This window comes from Chelonoidis abingdonii, chromosome 10, assembly GCF_003597395.2.
Source record: "Chelonoidis abingdonii isolate Lonesome George chromosome 10, CheloAbing_2.0, whole genome shotgun sequence".
In the NCBI taxonomy this organism is placed as follows: Eukaryota; Metazoa; Chordata; order Testudines; family Testudinidae; genus Chelonoidis; species Chelonoidis abingdonii.
In genome coordinates this window covers 40,217,826-40,233,870 of record NC_133778.1, presented here as the reverse complement: position 1 = coordinate 40,233,870, position 16,045 = coordinate 40,217,826, and the positions used below count along the sequence as shown (strand labels likewise).

Here is a 16,045-nt window from a genome sequence, read left to right as displayed (position 1 = left end):
TTAGGGAAAAAGGAGGTCTGGGATTTTTCAAGTTGGCTATAGGATTCCGGAAGTGTCTAATCCCACATGATTGCTACAGCGTTAGGGAAGACATTCATGCCTCAAGTAACTCATTTGCCAGAGCTGCTTTAATTCAATTTCTCATGCCTTTTCTCTTAATAGAGGCAAATGAGTAAATTGCCTACCCATGGCAAAATTTCACCAGCCTCCCCCTGCAAATTTGCCAGGGAGATGATTCCCCTGGCTCAGGTTGGATTCCGGGCTGAGTCCCCCTGGACTCAATCTGGTAACTGAGCTGGAGAAGTTAATTACACCAGTTTCCCTCCCACCCTTCTTCTTTCTCTGGCTCGACTCGGCTCCCCATCCCCCTCCCCACCCGGGGCCAACGCAGCAGGGAGATGCGAGCGTGCTGCACAGCTCTGACCCACTGCTGGAGTCTTAGGGTGGCAGCCACCCCTCCACCCCCCAGGAAAAACGGGCGCGGCGGGAGGAGCCCTCCAACAGCAAGTCACAGGAGCAGTGCAGGCAAATCCGAGCGCGCTTGCTGCTAAAGGTGCAAGAGAGTGTGGGGGAGAACTGAAATCTCCAGCCCCGCTTTCCCCTGCACAGCACAAGTTTTGGAGCCGAACCTTGAACCCACCCCAAGATCATCCCCCACCCCACCTCACCCCCTTTATTCCGCCTGCAAAGGTGATGTGCCCAACAGTGCTTCGTGGCTCTAGAGTGCAGCTCTTCCTCCGAGCATGTGAAGTGTTGTATGGTCACGCTGCTGGCCCCTTGCAAAGCCTGAACTAAATGTAGCTATGGCAGAGGCTGGCCAGGGCTCACTGGTCTGGGAGCACCCCACTTAGCGTGGATAAGACAGGAAGATGGTGAAACAATAATAAAAGAGGTGTCTGAATGCAAAGTATCTCAATGTATTTTTGCCTTCCCGCTAGTGAATGTTACGTGCGTTTAGTGCTTGTGTAAAGCAAGCCCAGCGCAAAATAAAAAGCATCCAAATGAATGGGGGGGGGTCTGGTTTGGGAACTCAAAGCAATGGCTTGAAAGATGAGACACTGGGAAATGCCCAGGAGCGGCCAGTCCAGGTGGTATCTGGATTACATGGAAATCAAATAAACGAAAAGGATTCTCAGGAAAAGTCAGTCTGTCTTCCTAGCGCGATCGTCTAGTTTTCCCATTTCGCAGTGGGGCGCTTACACCGCTATATATTTTGACAGCCCCAAGGCGTAATGTGGCATCTTGTAATGTAGCAATCACGCAGTACATCCCTACTATGCAGACGGTCCCGCTTTTCGAGGCATCGGAACCCTGCCACCGCCCCACATCCTGCTGTTCTGCAGTGTCACTAGCCTGGCGGGCACTTGAACCCAATAAGCCGGGACAAGCTCCATCTCCAGCGCGCAGCCCTTATTAGCGCCGGCTGCTGCGCCAGGAGCCCCGCGCGGTGCCGGGGTGCGGCGGGCGCACTCCCTCCCTAGCCCCGCTGCTACCAGAACTTCATTGCGCAACCTACCAACTTAGCAAATGACTTGCTTAGTTTCAGGCGGAAAGCCACTCCGTGCCCGGGCGGGCCCCCAGCTGCCTGTTGCAGGTTGGCGAAGTGAGTAGCGAGCGGGCAAATGCTTTGGGAACTTTTCACCTCGTGGCGAAAGCCCCTCTCTGTATTGTATGCGGTGACGGCGGCTGAAATAAGGCTGTGGCAAGAGAGACGTCTTTTATTTCTGGAAGTACAAAAGGTGGGGCTGCTGTTAAACCAGCCCGCGGCGCCTGGCGTGCGGCACACACGGCTCGTTCCAAAGCAGGCAGTAGGAAGGAAAAGCAGAGGGTAAAAGGGCTCCTCCATTTCTGTACAAACACGGCTCAAGTGTCTCTTCAAAAACCTCACTGAAGAGACTCGGAAATGGTCACACAGACGGATAGTCCCGGTTTCTTCCCCTACAGCCTGAGTGGAATGAGGAAGCCGTCAGATTTAACCCACATTTCTGTCTCTGCTGATCACACTGAAAAGTTTGGGGAGGGGAGGTTGTTTTTTGTTAGGGCTTTGCTGAACTGCAAAGAAACCAAGAAGGTTCAATGCCCATCGTCTCCAGGGCATTTGTCTTTGAAACTCTCTCTTCGCCCCCAAAGTGCCTGCAGAGCTCCACGCAAGCCTGGTTTTATTTCAGTGGTTTGCTTCCAGGCGAAACATGAAACCTATACCCCTGGCCACAAATAATCCTGTCTAGAAGTTTGGAAACTCCCGTGGCCGTGCCGTGGCTAAGGCAGAGGCTGGTAGTTAGCTAGATTGCCTTTCCCAGCACCTGCCTTGGCCTGGCTCCCCCGACACTGCTCTGGTGCAGGTCGAAAGGGATTACAATTAAGATGTATGGGTTTGATAAAGTCGGGTTGTTTCCCGATGGATGCAGGGGAGTTGACTCTTTCCCATTTCCATTTGTCATCAGCACATTTGGAAGGCCCGTTCATCCCCGGGGGAGGGGATGTCTGCTAGGGCCGGATCACAGGGCCCTGTGTCTTGGAGAGAGCTGCAACTTGTGAGAAATGTTTCCAAGAGCTTTGCCTAGGGCGCCAAGGGAGACTCTCGCTTCCTCCCCCCCTTCTCTGTCTCCCATGCTCTCCCGCTCCCTTTCTCTTTTTCCTCCTCCTCGGCTCCCATCTTTCTCTCCTCCCCTTACACGCTCTTCTCTTGTCTCCCCCTTTCTTTTCCGTGTCTCCCCTCTCCTTTCATTCTGCTCACTCTCTCCTCTTTTCCCTCCCTCCTCTCTGTCTCCCTCTCATCCGGGGTGAGTGTGTTTGTGGCTCCCCGGAGCAATCTGCCCTGCCAGGCTCAGAGACTCCGCCGTGTCTACGGGCCAACCCAGCCCACCCCAGCGCCTGTCCCGCCCGCCCCGCGCTCATGCCAAGGCCTGTTGCATGATTCCAACTGGGGCTGCACATTCCCTGCCCCAGGCTGTGGTTTAGGCCTCTTAATCATCTTGTCTGCAGCAGAGGCCTCATCACCAGCCAGTTCCCGCCTCTGTTCGCTGCGCCAACGGGGGCCGAAGGCTCCACTTGCTGAGCAACAACAGATAAAAAGGCCGCCTTGGGTTTGGACTCCAGCCTGCTTCCAGGCAGCGCTCTTTGGTGCGTTGCTTCATATCTTGCCAAAAGGCTCTTTCATGTTACAGCACTTTGGGGGCTACATCAAATATTAGCATGATTTTACAGCGCTGCTCTCTGCCCGAAAATGCTCGTGTCAAAGAGCAGCACTGGAGGCATGAAATGTTAGCATTGACTAACTCATCTTGTTAGAGGGGGGTCGCTTCCAGGGACTTGGCAGACGGTTAGGACCCACAGTTCGGCTTTGCTGAAAATAAAAGCTTTGGCAAAAGCTGGTGGCAGTAGAAGCATTTCCATTTTTTTCATGCAATGAAAACAGCGCTCTTTGGGCTACAAACAGCCCCATGCGCTGCTGGTAACCCACACAAAGGGGGATCTTGAACAGTAAAGTCAAGTGACACCGATTAGTTGTGTCTGTCCTGCAGCCAGAAGCTGAAACTAAACAATGCTCCTGATGACAAGTTAGGCCACACGGGGAGGGGTGTCAATTAGACCGGTTTAAAACACCATTGATTTCAACAGAAATTACTCCAGATTAACACTGGTGCAACTGAGCAAAATTCAAGCCTACCTAGTTGGTGTTATGTTTTTAAAAAATCTTTGTTTTATTGGTAACCAAACTGCGGAAGCTTGGTAAAGAACTGCTCACCCGTCTGAAATGTAAGCAACCCGCACACTGCACTGACTGAAGGGCTGACCTGGGGCTCTGTATAGCACCCAGGTGGCTGGTGAGGAGTGGGATTTCGGCCTGCTCTGAATGGAGGTCACTGGTCCCATGGCGCACGCACTTCTACAGGCCCAGCAGAGCAGGGACGCTGCAGGATCCCAACCCGCCTCCGAGCAGCACGCAGGCAGGCAGCCCCAAGGCTTTGCCGGGCCCTTGATTTTGGAACTTGGCAGTTAATAACGAATTTAAAAAGCTTCTTGGGGCTGCGGGAGCAGCGCCCAGCGGTGACTGGTCAGGGCTGGAATCGGTTACCAGTGCCGCCGCCTCGTGTGTCACACTGGGGCCCGGAGGAGCTGCAAGTTGGCAGGAGACAGTCCCGGACTAAATGTCTGTGGCGCCAGCGCGCTGCGTGAGGGGCCGAGTCTGGCATTGCTACGGGCTTGCTGAGTGATTCATGGCTGCTGCCGACTGGCAGGGGCGAGATCTTATTGTGGAAGCGAAGGGGGAAGGGAGGAGGGGACGGTCAATTACTCAGTGCAACAGTTGTAAGGAGGGCAAAGAAAGCCACGTTAGAACCATAGAGACCCCTCCTCCAGGGCTGGGCTGTAAGACGGGGATGTGCAAGGTAAGTTTGTAGAGAGGCAGGGGTTAGTGTAAATAGTAGGTGTCCACAATGTGTGAGAGTCTGGATCCCGAAGGAAATACAGCCCAAGTACAGTGAAAACAATAATTTATTTAAATAATCTCTTATTGTAAAAGCAACATTAAGAGCATTTTGTGTCCATAATAAATAACCAACAGTTCCTTTTTTTTTGTTTGTTTTAAGGTTAAAACAACGGCTGTGAGGGGGAAATCAGTAGCTTATTTTGACAACAAAGAGAAAACGTATCAAACAGTGAAAATAATCAGGAATGTGTGGCGCCTACACAGAGAGCTGGGAGTTTCCACACTTTGGTCACAAAACCAAAAAATGAAATACAGGCTGATCCAATGGAATTTTTTCTTTATACAAAGGAAATAGGAAAAAAGTCTGCACAGACAGCTTTATTTACAAACATTTCCTCGGGAACGATAGTCCTGCACCCATTTAAAAAAGATAGTTTAAACTCGGGAGGTTTTTTTTTTAATCTACATATAAAAATTATTTATCTTTTTCAACATCAAAATGAGGTCATCCGCAAAGGCACCTATAAACTTTTAAAAAATAAAATTAACAAAAGTTATCCACTGGTGATTTGATGAAAAATAGGGAGAGGAGGGAAGGGGGATTTTATTTTCTATTTGCTGCGAACTACACGGAAGGGAAAAATAAACCTCAGCGAGGAACTAGTCTGCGAGTCGGAACAGAGACACTGGGTGAGAGACAGACAGAGGTAACCGAACCCGGCTCAGAACAAAGCAAAGTCTGTTTAATGTGCCAGAGGGAGAGGGATGCGTTGAATGCCGAAGAAATTCTTCATCAAAGCACCAGTGTCTGTACCTCAGTCCGCTCGGGTGTGTGTTGGGGTTGATCCCCCTGGATCTCTGCTCAGCGGGGATCGTTTGCTCAGTCTCTGCCGAGTTAGAAAATCGTCCCTGCACTGATGGCCGCGCTGTGGTGATGGTGATGGGGCTGCGCTTGCTGCAGGATAGGAGAGGCGGCTTGCAGGTGAGAAGCGGAGTTAGCTGCCTGGTGATACCAGGAATAGTTACCGAGGAAAGCGGCCGCTCCGCCGCTGGGGCTGGATCCGGAGCTTCCTCCGCTGTTCATGCGCTGGTGTGGAGCAAAGTCCCAGGTAGGGGCCGAGGTTGGGGGCGAAGCGCAGGGGGGAGAGGCGGTGCCTCCAGGATGCTGCTCCGAGGGGATTTCGCCGCTTTTCCACATCTTCTTGAACTTGGACCGGCGGTTCTGGAACCAAATCTTCACCTTTCCGAAGGGAGACGGACAGACAGGTGTGAGAGCTGGGCTGGGGAGGTGCTGGGTATGTGGGGGCTGGCAGGGCAGGGTAATGGCACGCCACTGAAGCCAGAGGTTATTATGAGCAAAGGGGTTTCTCCGTGATCCTCAGCTGGGCCAGGCAGAGCATGCAAGAGTGAGGGGAGTGGGGAGGGGGGGCAGGGAACCGGGCGCTAAAGAAAGCAAGAAGGACCAGTCAATAGTTTCAACCCCTCCGTATGCCGGAGAGCAGACAAGGCGCAGGTAACATTTCTCTACTGAGAGTTTGGTTAATCCCCGCGCCTCCTTCCCACGGACGTGAGTGGGGTCAGGGCCAGGGCCCATTTCATCATCTTGGGAGCTCAAACTAGGGAACCGCAAACAGGGTTCTCCGTTACTGAATGTGAAACTTCAGGCAGGAAAAACAACCAGACCAGATAGGGTGAGACACAGCAGGGAATATGCCACGTCCCCTCTGAACCAGCGCTAAAAGGCGCAGACTCTGGGCTGCAGGACGCGGCGTGCAAGGTCTAAAGGGCAAAATTCTGTCCCTGTTGAAGTCAATGGCAAAACTCCCACTGAATGCAACAGGGCCAGGAGCTCACCCGGAGGGTGAAAAGTACCGGGGCATCTTACCTGGGTCTGGGTGAGGCCTAGGGATGCCGCCAGTTCAGCTCGCTCGGGCAGTGCCAGGTACTGGGTCTTCTGGAAACGCCTCTGCAGAGCGGCCAGCTGGAAGCTGGAATAGATCGTCCTGGGTTTCCGCACTTTCTTTGGCTTCCCGTTTACTATCCTGACCTCGGGCTCGCATTCTTCCTTCTCTGCTATAATAACAACAACAATCACCACCATCACTCACCAGGCATGCTGTAGGGAAAAGTTAACCTGGAATCAACACAAGGCAGATGATTTGCAAGACGTTGTTCCCCATGTATCCTATTCCGGGCCATTTGCAAGGCATGAGCCCTGCGTGAATTACCGAGAGAAACGTGGCTAGTCTATCCCCCTGCTAACGTCTTGCTCCCATCCCTCGCCAAACCAGTGATCCGCAGCCAGAGCCGCATGATCGCCTTAAAATGAGAGGGGGAGAGAGGGACACTTTTAAATATAATGGACCAAATTCTCGTCTGGTGTAAACAGGCGAAGCTCTGTCTAAAGCAATGGAGCTGCTCTGTTTGACAACAGCTGATCCCAAACTATTTCCCCCAGAGGCTTAGCCCTACCAGACTCATTGTTAGCCGGGGAAGCCCTGGCTCCGTAGGGTCCATAGGAGCTGTAAGTGGCAGTGTAACCCAGGTCGTAGCCGGCTTTGGCGGAGTAGGGAACCGTATTGATGCTGCTGGCGTGATACTGGTAAGAGCCCATCTGTGCATAGGGCGACCCGCCTCCTCCTCCGCCTGTTCCGTGCTGGTGCTGTTGGTTGGTGTAGTAGCTGCTGTCGGTGGCTGTGGACACGGGTAAGGTGGGGGACTCCTGGGACTTGTGCAGGCTGCTGTGCTGGTGATGCTGGTGGTAACTGTTGGAGGTAATCTGGTTTGAATGCATATCTGAGACTAGACTGTCAAAGACTCCAGTCATCCTGATCCTCCCTCCCCAAATGCAGGGGCGGGGGGAGAGACAGCCTCAGCAGCAGGGGGCGAGGGGGAAAGGCGCCTCAGTCCCTCAGCAGTCAGTACAAATACAGGGAAAGCAGAGACGCTGCTGCTGGAAGCCCGGAGGAGGAGATCACTGGAGGTCCCACTCTGTTGCTGGAGAAGTCACCATCATAGCCCGGTCGCACACTCTTCCAGACACCGGACGGCGGCGGCAGCAGCAGCTCCGTTGGCTCCCCAGCAGCTTTACGATTGTCTGCCGCGGTGGAAGCTGCCAGGCGGGCATTTAACACCAGTCACGTGAGGGCAGGCGACGTCACCTAGCAACAGCCAATCAAGTGCGCAATCACACTGTATCCCTTCGGGTTCCATAGAACCCCAAGACACAGGAGGCGCCTCACATGTGACACGTGCGCTGAAAAGGAGGGGTGTGTGCGGGGAGGGGGGAACAAATACAAAAAGGAACCAGCCTCCAGGGGGGTTTACACAAAACAGAGTATTTCCATTTTAGTATTCACACTGCAGCAGTATGTATAAATACGGCAAACTAGGGGGAAGATGGAGCAGTGAGATCTGAGCCCTGTCAGATCCACGGCCAGATCCTAGCTCAGCAAGAGTCTAGTCTAATCAGATGTTACTTTAGCCTAGTCAGATTCTTCTTTAGCCACATCTGGTTACGTCCTTGGTGAAGCCCTAAGTATATTTGTTGACATAGTTATCACGGAGGCAAGAAACCCCTGGAGTCTCTACAAACTCTCGTTTGTTCTGGTTTCCCGCTTAAACACATCCTGTCCATGAGAGCTGAGTTTAGAGTGGAGCGGAGGGTGCTATTACTGGAATGATGATGATATACAGCCAGAATATTATACAGTTCGCACATCTAGCATGTCCCTCAGATACAAGGTGATGGGTTCAGTTCAAGAATCTAAACTGACAGACAGATGTAGTTCAGTGACAAGAGGGCAGAAGAATGGGAGACCAGTGACTTGGGTGCTACACCTACCCAGAGTTACCACCGAGTCACTTTGTGACCCTGGACAAGTCACTCAATTTCTCTGTGCTTCGATTTCTCCATCTGTGAAATGGGGATAAGGACCCTCACCCCTGTTTGTAAAGTGCTTTGAGATCTGGGGATGAAAAACTGCTATGTGGGTGTCAAACGGTATTCCTTTGTAATATCTGCATGTACTAGAGCTGTCAAATAATCTGCACCTCGCAGGGGTGTAGCCCTGAATCCCAGTTAACGAATGTTTGGATTACATAAAGTGCTTTGAGATTCTTGAAGGAAAGACCTTATATAACATAGACATAATTATATTCATTACTATATCCATTCGGGAACATCTCTGGTTACTTGAATCATTTATATTTGTATGTGCCTATTGTTACAGTTATTAGATCGGATTATAAAGATTAAAAACTAAAGAGACACAATATTTTCTTAACGGAATTGATCTTCATAATTCGTAACTGTAACAGATTCCATTCTAAGTTATTTAGGGCACTTCCCATTGAACAATATACGGTACCGGTATTAAATGAATTAAACGTTCATATTTTGTTGCGGTCTCAAGTTAACTTTTTATTTCTTAACGATTGTTTACATGAATTTTTAAAAGCCCGGTTTGATTCTTTTCTTTCTTAACGTGGGAAATACAGATTGGAGGAAGGAAAACACGTTTTAGGGATACTCAAGTTAAATTTATGCTGTTGCCTTGTACCGCCACCTAGCGGGGGAAAACACTGTGTCTCTGCGCTCAGGTGGAGTAGATAGACCTATAGTCTCTTCGTACCGAGGCGCCAGTCTCTTCAAACACCCAAAAGAACAATTTACAAAATAGTAATTTAAAGCTACAAAATTGCGCTAGCACTCACTGCCTGAAGTTCCTCTGAAGAAAGATATAACTGTGTCACCGAACCAACTTGTTGCAACAACGGTGGAATGGAAAACAAGTTGGTGTTCTGAAATATTCTCTCTTGTCTTCTATTGAAGAGCATATGCAATTAAAATGTGAGCATTCAGCATTAGGACATCACGTTGTTGACTCAGGAGCGGAACAAAGAAAAGACCAGATAACCGACTTCTAGCTACTCTAGGTAGCTTTACTTTGCCAAGAACCATCTCAATACAGCTGATTTCCAGACATACATTGGCTTAGCTCAGCAAAGTCGGAACATAACTTACTTACCGATAAAGTGACTCTAAAAAGTTCATGCTGACCCCATAAAATATAAGGAAATCGCAACCTCTCAAGGGTGCAATGTGTTTCTGTTTTTCCTTAGCGTGAGTTTTTAACTGGAATTTTCGCTTTTATATTCAATTTTGACTGTCACGATTTCGGGACGGGATCTCAGTTAGTCCTCCGGTTTAAGCAGATACAGAGCTTCACTGAACATAGCTCTGTAAAAGCACGAGCATCGTGATACAGCTGAAATATTGTATTTTCCCTTCGCACTTTATTAAATATGTTAAAGCATGTGTGGATCAATACAATGCTACTTGTCAGAAAATTGTTCCCTGGAGGAATTTATAAATGCAAATTAATCCCTGTATCGATCGATATGTAACCATATCAGCTGCGTTTGTGGAAGAGGGGAGTGGAAGCGATTGTTTCTGGAAGTCCAATAAGCGTTCGTTTAATTGAAACATACTCTTTTCAGTGCTAATGGCCTGTATTTTAAGACAAGCCGAGAAGAAAGGCAGCTACTTCGCCGACAAAATTTATCAGTTAAGTAACTTTTAATCATGCAAAAATGGAACAAAACCCGGTTAATTGCTTTCTTTGCGGAGTTTTAAACTGGTCAACTAGCTGAGGCTGGATTTATAGGTTCAGATAAGGGGGGGGCTACAGGGACCAGTCTCTTTAGCTCCCCCAAACTCCTCCCCCGCCCTCCGAAGATCAGATCCGTTTCCTTTCTATACGCTGCCAGCTGTCCCGGAGGGGGTGGGTGGGTGAGTGTGCTGTGTAGGGTTACCAATTGTGGTGGGACGTATTCCTGGAGGTTGCATCACATGGCATAATTCCAATGAAATATTGATCTTTAATTCCCGGAGACGCCAGGGCAATCCTGGACGGGTGGCAACCCTAGCTGTGGGGAGGCAGGGTGTTGAAAGGGAATTTGTGTCTTTATACTTTTTCTTATTCTCCTTGCTATTGAGGCCGAGTTTATGAGCCCCCCCCCCCCCCGCAGTAATGCTGTTTTGACCTTACGAGCTTTAAATATAGAGCAGTGGGGAAAACAATCGCAATTACTCAAAGCTGCAGCTCCCATTGGCGTTGTCCCTGCGGCTCTGACAATGTCTAGGTAGGGGCTGGATTTGTTTCTGTTGAAATACCAGTACCTTGCATGGTGTTTCCTCCGCCCTAACACATTAACTTCATCTGTATCCATCTTTAGGAAGCAACCTAGAGGTAAGGGAGATTTCTAAGCGTGACACTGATTTATTTACATTTTAAAGCAACATTTTAACATTCTGTTTCTCTCAAGGATCCTCTTTTGCAAAAGACTCATTATCTCCAGCCCCTCTTCGCTCCTAGGATGCTCCAAGATCCATGCTCCCCTGGTCTTCACCACTCTCGGGACACCTTCTGGTTGCATTGCAGTTGGTGTAAACGCGGAGTAACCAAAGCACCGGGCTGTCAATCGGTATCGGGCCCTCTGAGCGGTTTCTTTGCCATAGATCGCCCTTGTTTACTCTCCAGCCATTGCATTTGTTACAGGTCAGAGAGAAACAACTATTATCCCAGTGTCTTTGCTCTCCGTCTCCCCTGGCTGCCACACGCAGCACCTGGACAGGGAGCGGGTAGAAGCCAAGCTGAGCATCACTCCAGCAATAGCTCCCCCGCGCCGCGCCAGCAGTGTCTCTCGCAGAGGGTTTCCGCCTGGTCGGACCTAGAGCACTGCCTCTCATCCTGCCGGATCCCCCAGCACCTGTAGCAGCAGCTCGGCAACCGCATCTTCTTCCTCTGCAAACTACACGCCGGGCGAGGCTCGGATGTGAAGGGCTTGTGTGAGGACGCGAGGAGAGAAGAGAAAAAGAGGAGGGGGAAGGGGCTGCGACCAGTATCCAGAGAACAAACGAACTTTCCAAGAGCCCCTAGGTTCGAGGTTTAACTCCGGTTTCTTCAAACGCCTGGTCTCATGTCCCTCCTAGATGCTGAGCCAGAGTCCTCAGTGCCCCTACATGGGACGATAAGGCTCCTAATGCTGCAGAACCCTCGCTGTCCCTCCCAGGCCCTTTGGCAGACGTGTTTGCTTTGAACAAGGAGCTCGAAAGCCTCTGTTTGTCCTCTTTGGCTGCTGAGCGCTTGCTTCCTTTCGGGGCACAGCCGGCAGCTTCCTTCTCTATCTGCAGCAGAACAGAAATGCCCTAGTTTAAGGTAAGCGGGACCTATTCTAAAGGTTGCATGCATGTGCTCTCAGGACTTTCACCGTGCGTTTTTCACAGCAGGGAAGGATACAGAGAGGATAAGAAGAGAAAAAAAGACCTGAGGTGCTTGTGACTCAGGCATAGCGTCAAGAGGCAGGAGAGTTGGGGCCTGATTCACACCCTCACTGAAGTTAATCAGACATCCTGTTCTGCCTCAGTCTCTCCCTGCCTCAGTCAGTGTCCTCATCTGCAAAATGGAGATAAGGATATTTCCTTCAGAGACAGAAAACCTACTTGGTGCATCTTGTTAAATTCAGCGTTTACCTAGGTGGCTCAGAAGCCTGTTTGTTCAGTGTATGGGTGGAACAGTAAATATGAAAGCAAATTCAGAAAAATATAGAGAATAAATTAGTCTATTATTGTTCCTTGTAAAAACTGGTGCATTTTATAAAATCACAGGGTTTGCTGATTTCAAAAGTGCATGTTCTAGATTTCCAATGTACCCCAGATGGATAATCCTTACGTCTTGACAATAATATTTCCCCTCATTGTTGGTTTGAGACCAGAAGCTGAAAACAGCCACTGAATAGTACAAAAGAGGAGAAAATATCCAGAGATTAGAAACAGTGATCAGTGTAATCAGAATGGTAGTCTTTACAATTTGATCACAAACCATACTTTTAAGCCCTCAAAATACTCATTAAAGGTGAGGTACAAAGGAAAAAAGTTACACCTTTTATCACTCCTTTCTGAATGGGCTGAGAAAGATTTTTTAATCATAGTCTTTCTCTGTTAAATGACAGGCTTCAGTTGTCTAAACATATGAAATATTTTTATAATATAATATATTATAGGTAGCTCATAGTTTGTATTGTCCCTTATGTGTGCATGATGCGCACCCTTACTCTTATGAGCAGTTCTTACTTAATGCAAGTAGTGCTTCAGTCAATAGAACTTTGCACATTTAAGAGTTTTCAAAAATGAGTGCATGGTGGTTGCTCAAGGGGCTTACAGTCTTAGAGCTCAGTTCTGCAATTACTTATATATGTGAGTGATTTTACTCACATGAGTAATCTAATTGAAATCAATGAATGAGACCATTCACATCAGTAAAGTGATTTGTCTATATTTGCAGGATTGGCCTCTTAGGATCCCATCCAGCAGATTCTTACTCATCTGAATTGTCCTTACTCATGTGAATAATACTGTTGACTTTAGTGGACTATTCCTACAAATGAGGGCTTGCATGATCAAGCCCTAAGTAAAGGCTAACTTTGATTGCAGGGGAGATTACATCAGGCAAGGGGAAGAAAGGAGTGAGGAATACACAAAACAAGGGGCCTTATATTACTATAGATTTTCAATCAAAACTCTACTCTGAAATTAATGTGGTTTTGTGCCATCATTTTTTAACCAGAATTCCTACTGAATCAGTGAGGGGTTCTACTTAAAAACTGATGTAATGTAGCCTATGCTTATACAGTTGCCTTTTTTTACATGAAATTAATCATAGTCTTATTTTCTTCCTCTCATTGTTTTATGGTTAGTTGAAAAGTTTAGTACAACATAATAGGATACTGTTGCCCTGACTGTAGAAAATGGGGATTTTGAGGAGAGATTTAAAGGGAGACAGGTAGGAAATATCAATGATTTATATACATTGTTGAACTCCTCAGCAATGACAGTAGTGTTGAATGGATTTGGAATTATAGGTCAGTTGTTTGTGACCTAGGAGTTTGGTCAGAAGGTGCACTGTGAATGACAGAAAATATTTAGAGGCTTTAATCAGGCAGTCACAAATGGGAGAGAAACACATTGATTTTAATCACTGAAAGCTGCAGTGTCAAAGATTTTAGCTGTGAGATTCATATGAACTGTGAATCATTCAGTGCCAGAGGCTCCAAGATAATTGAATTTCTTTTTATTAGTTTGTTTGTTTTAGAAGCATCCACATACCCAGTCAGAGCAGGTTAGTAAGAATGCCGGGGACATGTTTTGTTTATCAAATTAACAGTACACATTCCCAAGAAACATCCAGCTCCCACTAAAAATTGGCATATCTGGGGCTGGTCATTCAATCCTTTCAGTGTACATCAATTTTTGTACAGTACAGATGACTCATAAATTATTAAAAACATTTTTTCTTGCACAATATATGTTATGTTTCCTTTCTTTCCTTTGTGAATGTAATGTTATCAAAAGGCCCCTAAAAGATAGCATTGGTGGTTGGATTCCTCTGTGTATAGAATAGGCTTAACACAGGCACCGGCAATGCAAGCTGTCCTACAAAGATCTGACTTAACCCTGACCTGGAAGGGACTAGATCTAGCACTGAGAAAGCAGTTTACTTTTAATACCCAGTAAGTCTTTGGTCTCCCTATTGAGGATGTCTATTGTGATTCATTATTTTGCTCATTAGAGGTCCAACTCTGACCCAGCTCTCATTGAATGGATCAGGCTTAACAAATGGACTAACTCATTGTCCATAAGATTACTAAAGAGCCATTGGATAGCAGCGACCTTTGATCACTAACATCCTGGAGCAGAGTTGATTCAAAGGTAAAAGATTCAATAACCAATTACCTATCCCCTGAGCCACTTTTTTCTTCCCAACTTTTAGTATTAAGAAACTTAGAGTAAGAATAAATATCTCATGCTGTTCCTCATGTGAAATCCTAATTCTCCGCTTGATACATCACAGCTGGTTTATGTTGAAATAACTGTGGTATCACGAAGGATTAGGGTTTTAGGTGAAGAATAAGTAGCTGGTGAACTCCTGAGAAACAGAAATCATGGTTTAATCAGATGCCCTAAGTAGTAAAGGAAGAAGGATGGGCAATATAGAATATAGATGATGTATACATGGAATTATTATTAAATGGAATATTTTTTAAAGTTTTCCATGGAGTGTCAGTGATTTGCTACAATTTGGAATGTGGTGGCAATGGAATATAAGCTATAAACTCCTCTTATAGAAACACCAATAATTTCTATAATAGTGCCCATCAGCTGATCTAGTCGTCTTCTTTCCAGGATTGTAGCAAACTGTGTCCAATGGATGAGTAATGGCATTTTGTACAATCCTAGGCCTCTGCCTACATAACAGAAGGGTAACTAGTTGGTGATGTGCCAAATTAAGTCCTGAGGATGGTTAATGCTTGCATTATAACCAGGAGATCTGGCACTACATTTTGAAATAATGATAACAGTTACACTTCCTTCTGAGGGCTTAAGAATATCAGCTTTAGAAAATAGCATGAGACTGGGATAGTTTTTTTTAACATCCATCCAGAATCTTCTTGCCTGCTGTGTTTAGTTTCAGAATCCAGTGCTATCATTATCCTTTCTAAAAACTATTTATTCTGTTATCCTTCTGTATACCAGATCATTCTATTCTAAAAATCACAAAACTATTCTTAGGGAATTGCCCCCTTGCCTGGCTCTCCCAGAATTTCCATTCTTTGGTCCTTGTTGTAAACAGCTTATTCAAGCTTTGTCTCAGACATGGGCTCTGCAAAATCCTTCTGGAAGTGTTTACTAAGCCACCTTGGCTTCAGATTATCTCTTTCACTGAAGATACTATGGCAGCTCAGCACCTATAAACAATGAAACCTCTGCTGGAGGACAATTTATGAATTTTAATAGTGGATTAGCTCAATATTATTTAGCACAGGTGTTTCTTTAATTTGTTTCCAGGCACTGTGTTGGGGGAATTCATATTGTGCAATGGCTCTCAAAGCTGCACTCCCTGCTGCATGGGATGGTAATATAACATCAGTACACTCTGGGATGTAATCATTGGTGTAACCAGAAAGAGAAGCTGTTCTGCCCTCAGATCAAGAGACAAGAAAATGCTAGACCAGCAGTTTTCAGTCTGTGGTTCACTGATCATATGTAGAGTGTGTCTAGGAGCTCCCTGCAGTTTCTTCTCCCACAGTGATGGAGTCAGGCTTAAGATGGTGATGCTTCCTGGCAGTCTGAATCCTTGTTAGGCTTTCCAGAGGCTTTTTGATCAACTAAATCATGGTCAATAGAGAAAGAGAGCCCTCATGGTCACAACTTTCTCCTGTTCCAGTCTCTCTAATAACAGAAAGTGACACTGATTTAGACGGTTCAACAGGAATACACCAGGGGAAACTAGAATCCAGGAGTTTTTCTCTCTCACCTCAGGAGAATTGAGAGGGGACAGCTGGATTCTAGGGGAGCCTGATTCACTACAGGCAGCCTCACTTTCTTCCTAATGAGGGGTCCTATAAAGAGAAAGCAAAGGAAGGCAATTGTAAGGGGGAATGATGCTCTGTTGCCCTAGGGGCTGGCCAACTCTACTTGGGCAGTTCCTGGCAATCAAGCCCACATCCTGTATATTATTACATTTATTCTTTGATTTAGCTGAGTAGCAG

At 47.2% G+C, this 16,045-nt stretch overlaps 1 protein-coding gene across 1 annotated transcript; it reads right to left on the bottom strand.

Moving 5' to 3' along the window:
- Window positions 1-4,551: 4,551 nt before the first annotated feature.
- On the bottom strand, window positions 4,552-7,509 carry DLX2 (distal-less homeobox 2). The gene is made up of 3 exons (XM_032771044.2): window positions 6,905-7,509; window positions 6,318-6,505; window positions 4,552-5,672 (listed from the first exon to the last, which is right to left on the bottom strand). Exons 1-3 carry the CDS (start codon window positions 7,257-7,259, stop codon window positions 5,328-5,330), a joined length of 888 nt encoding a protein of 295 aa, XP_032626935.1. The 5' UTR covers window positions 7,260-7,509; the 3' UTR covers window positions 4,552-5,327.
- Window positions 7,510-16,045: the final 8,536 nt, after the last annotated feature.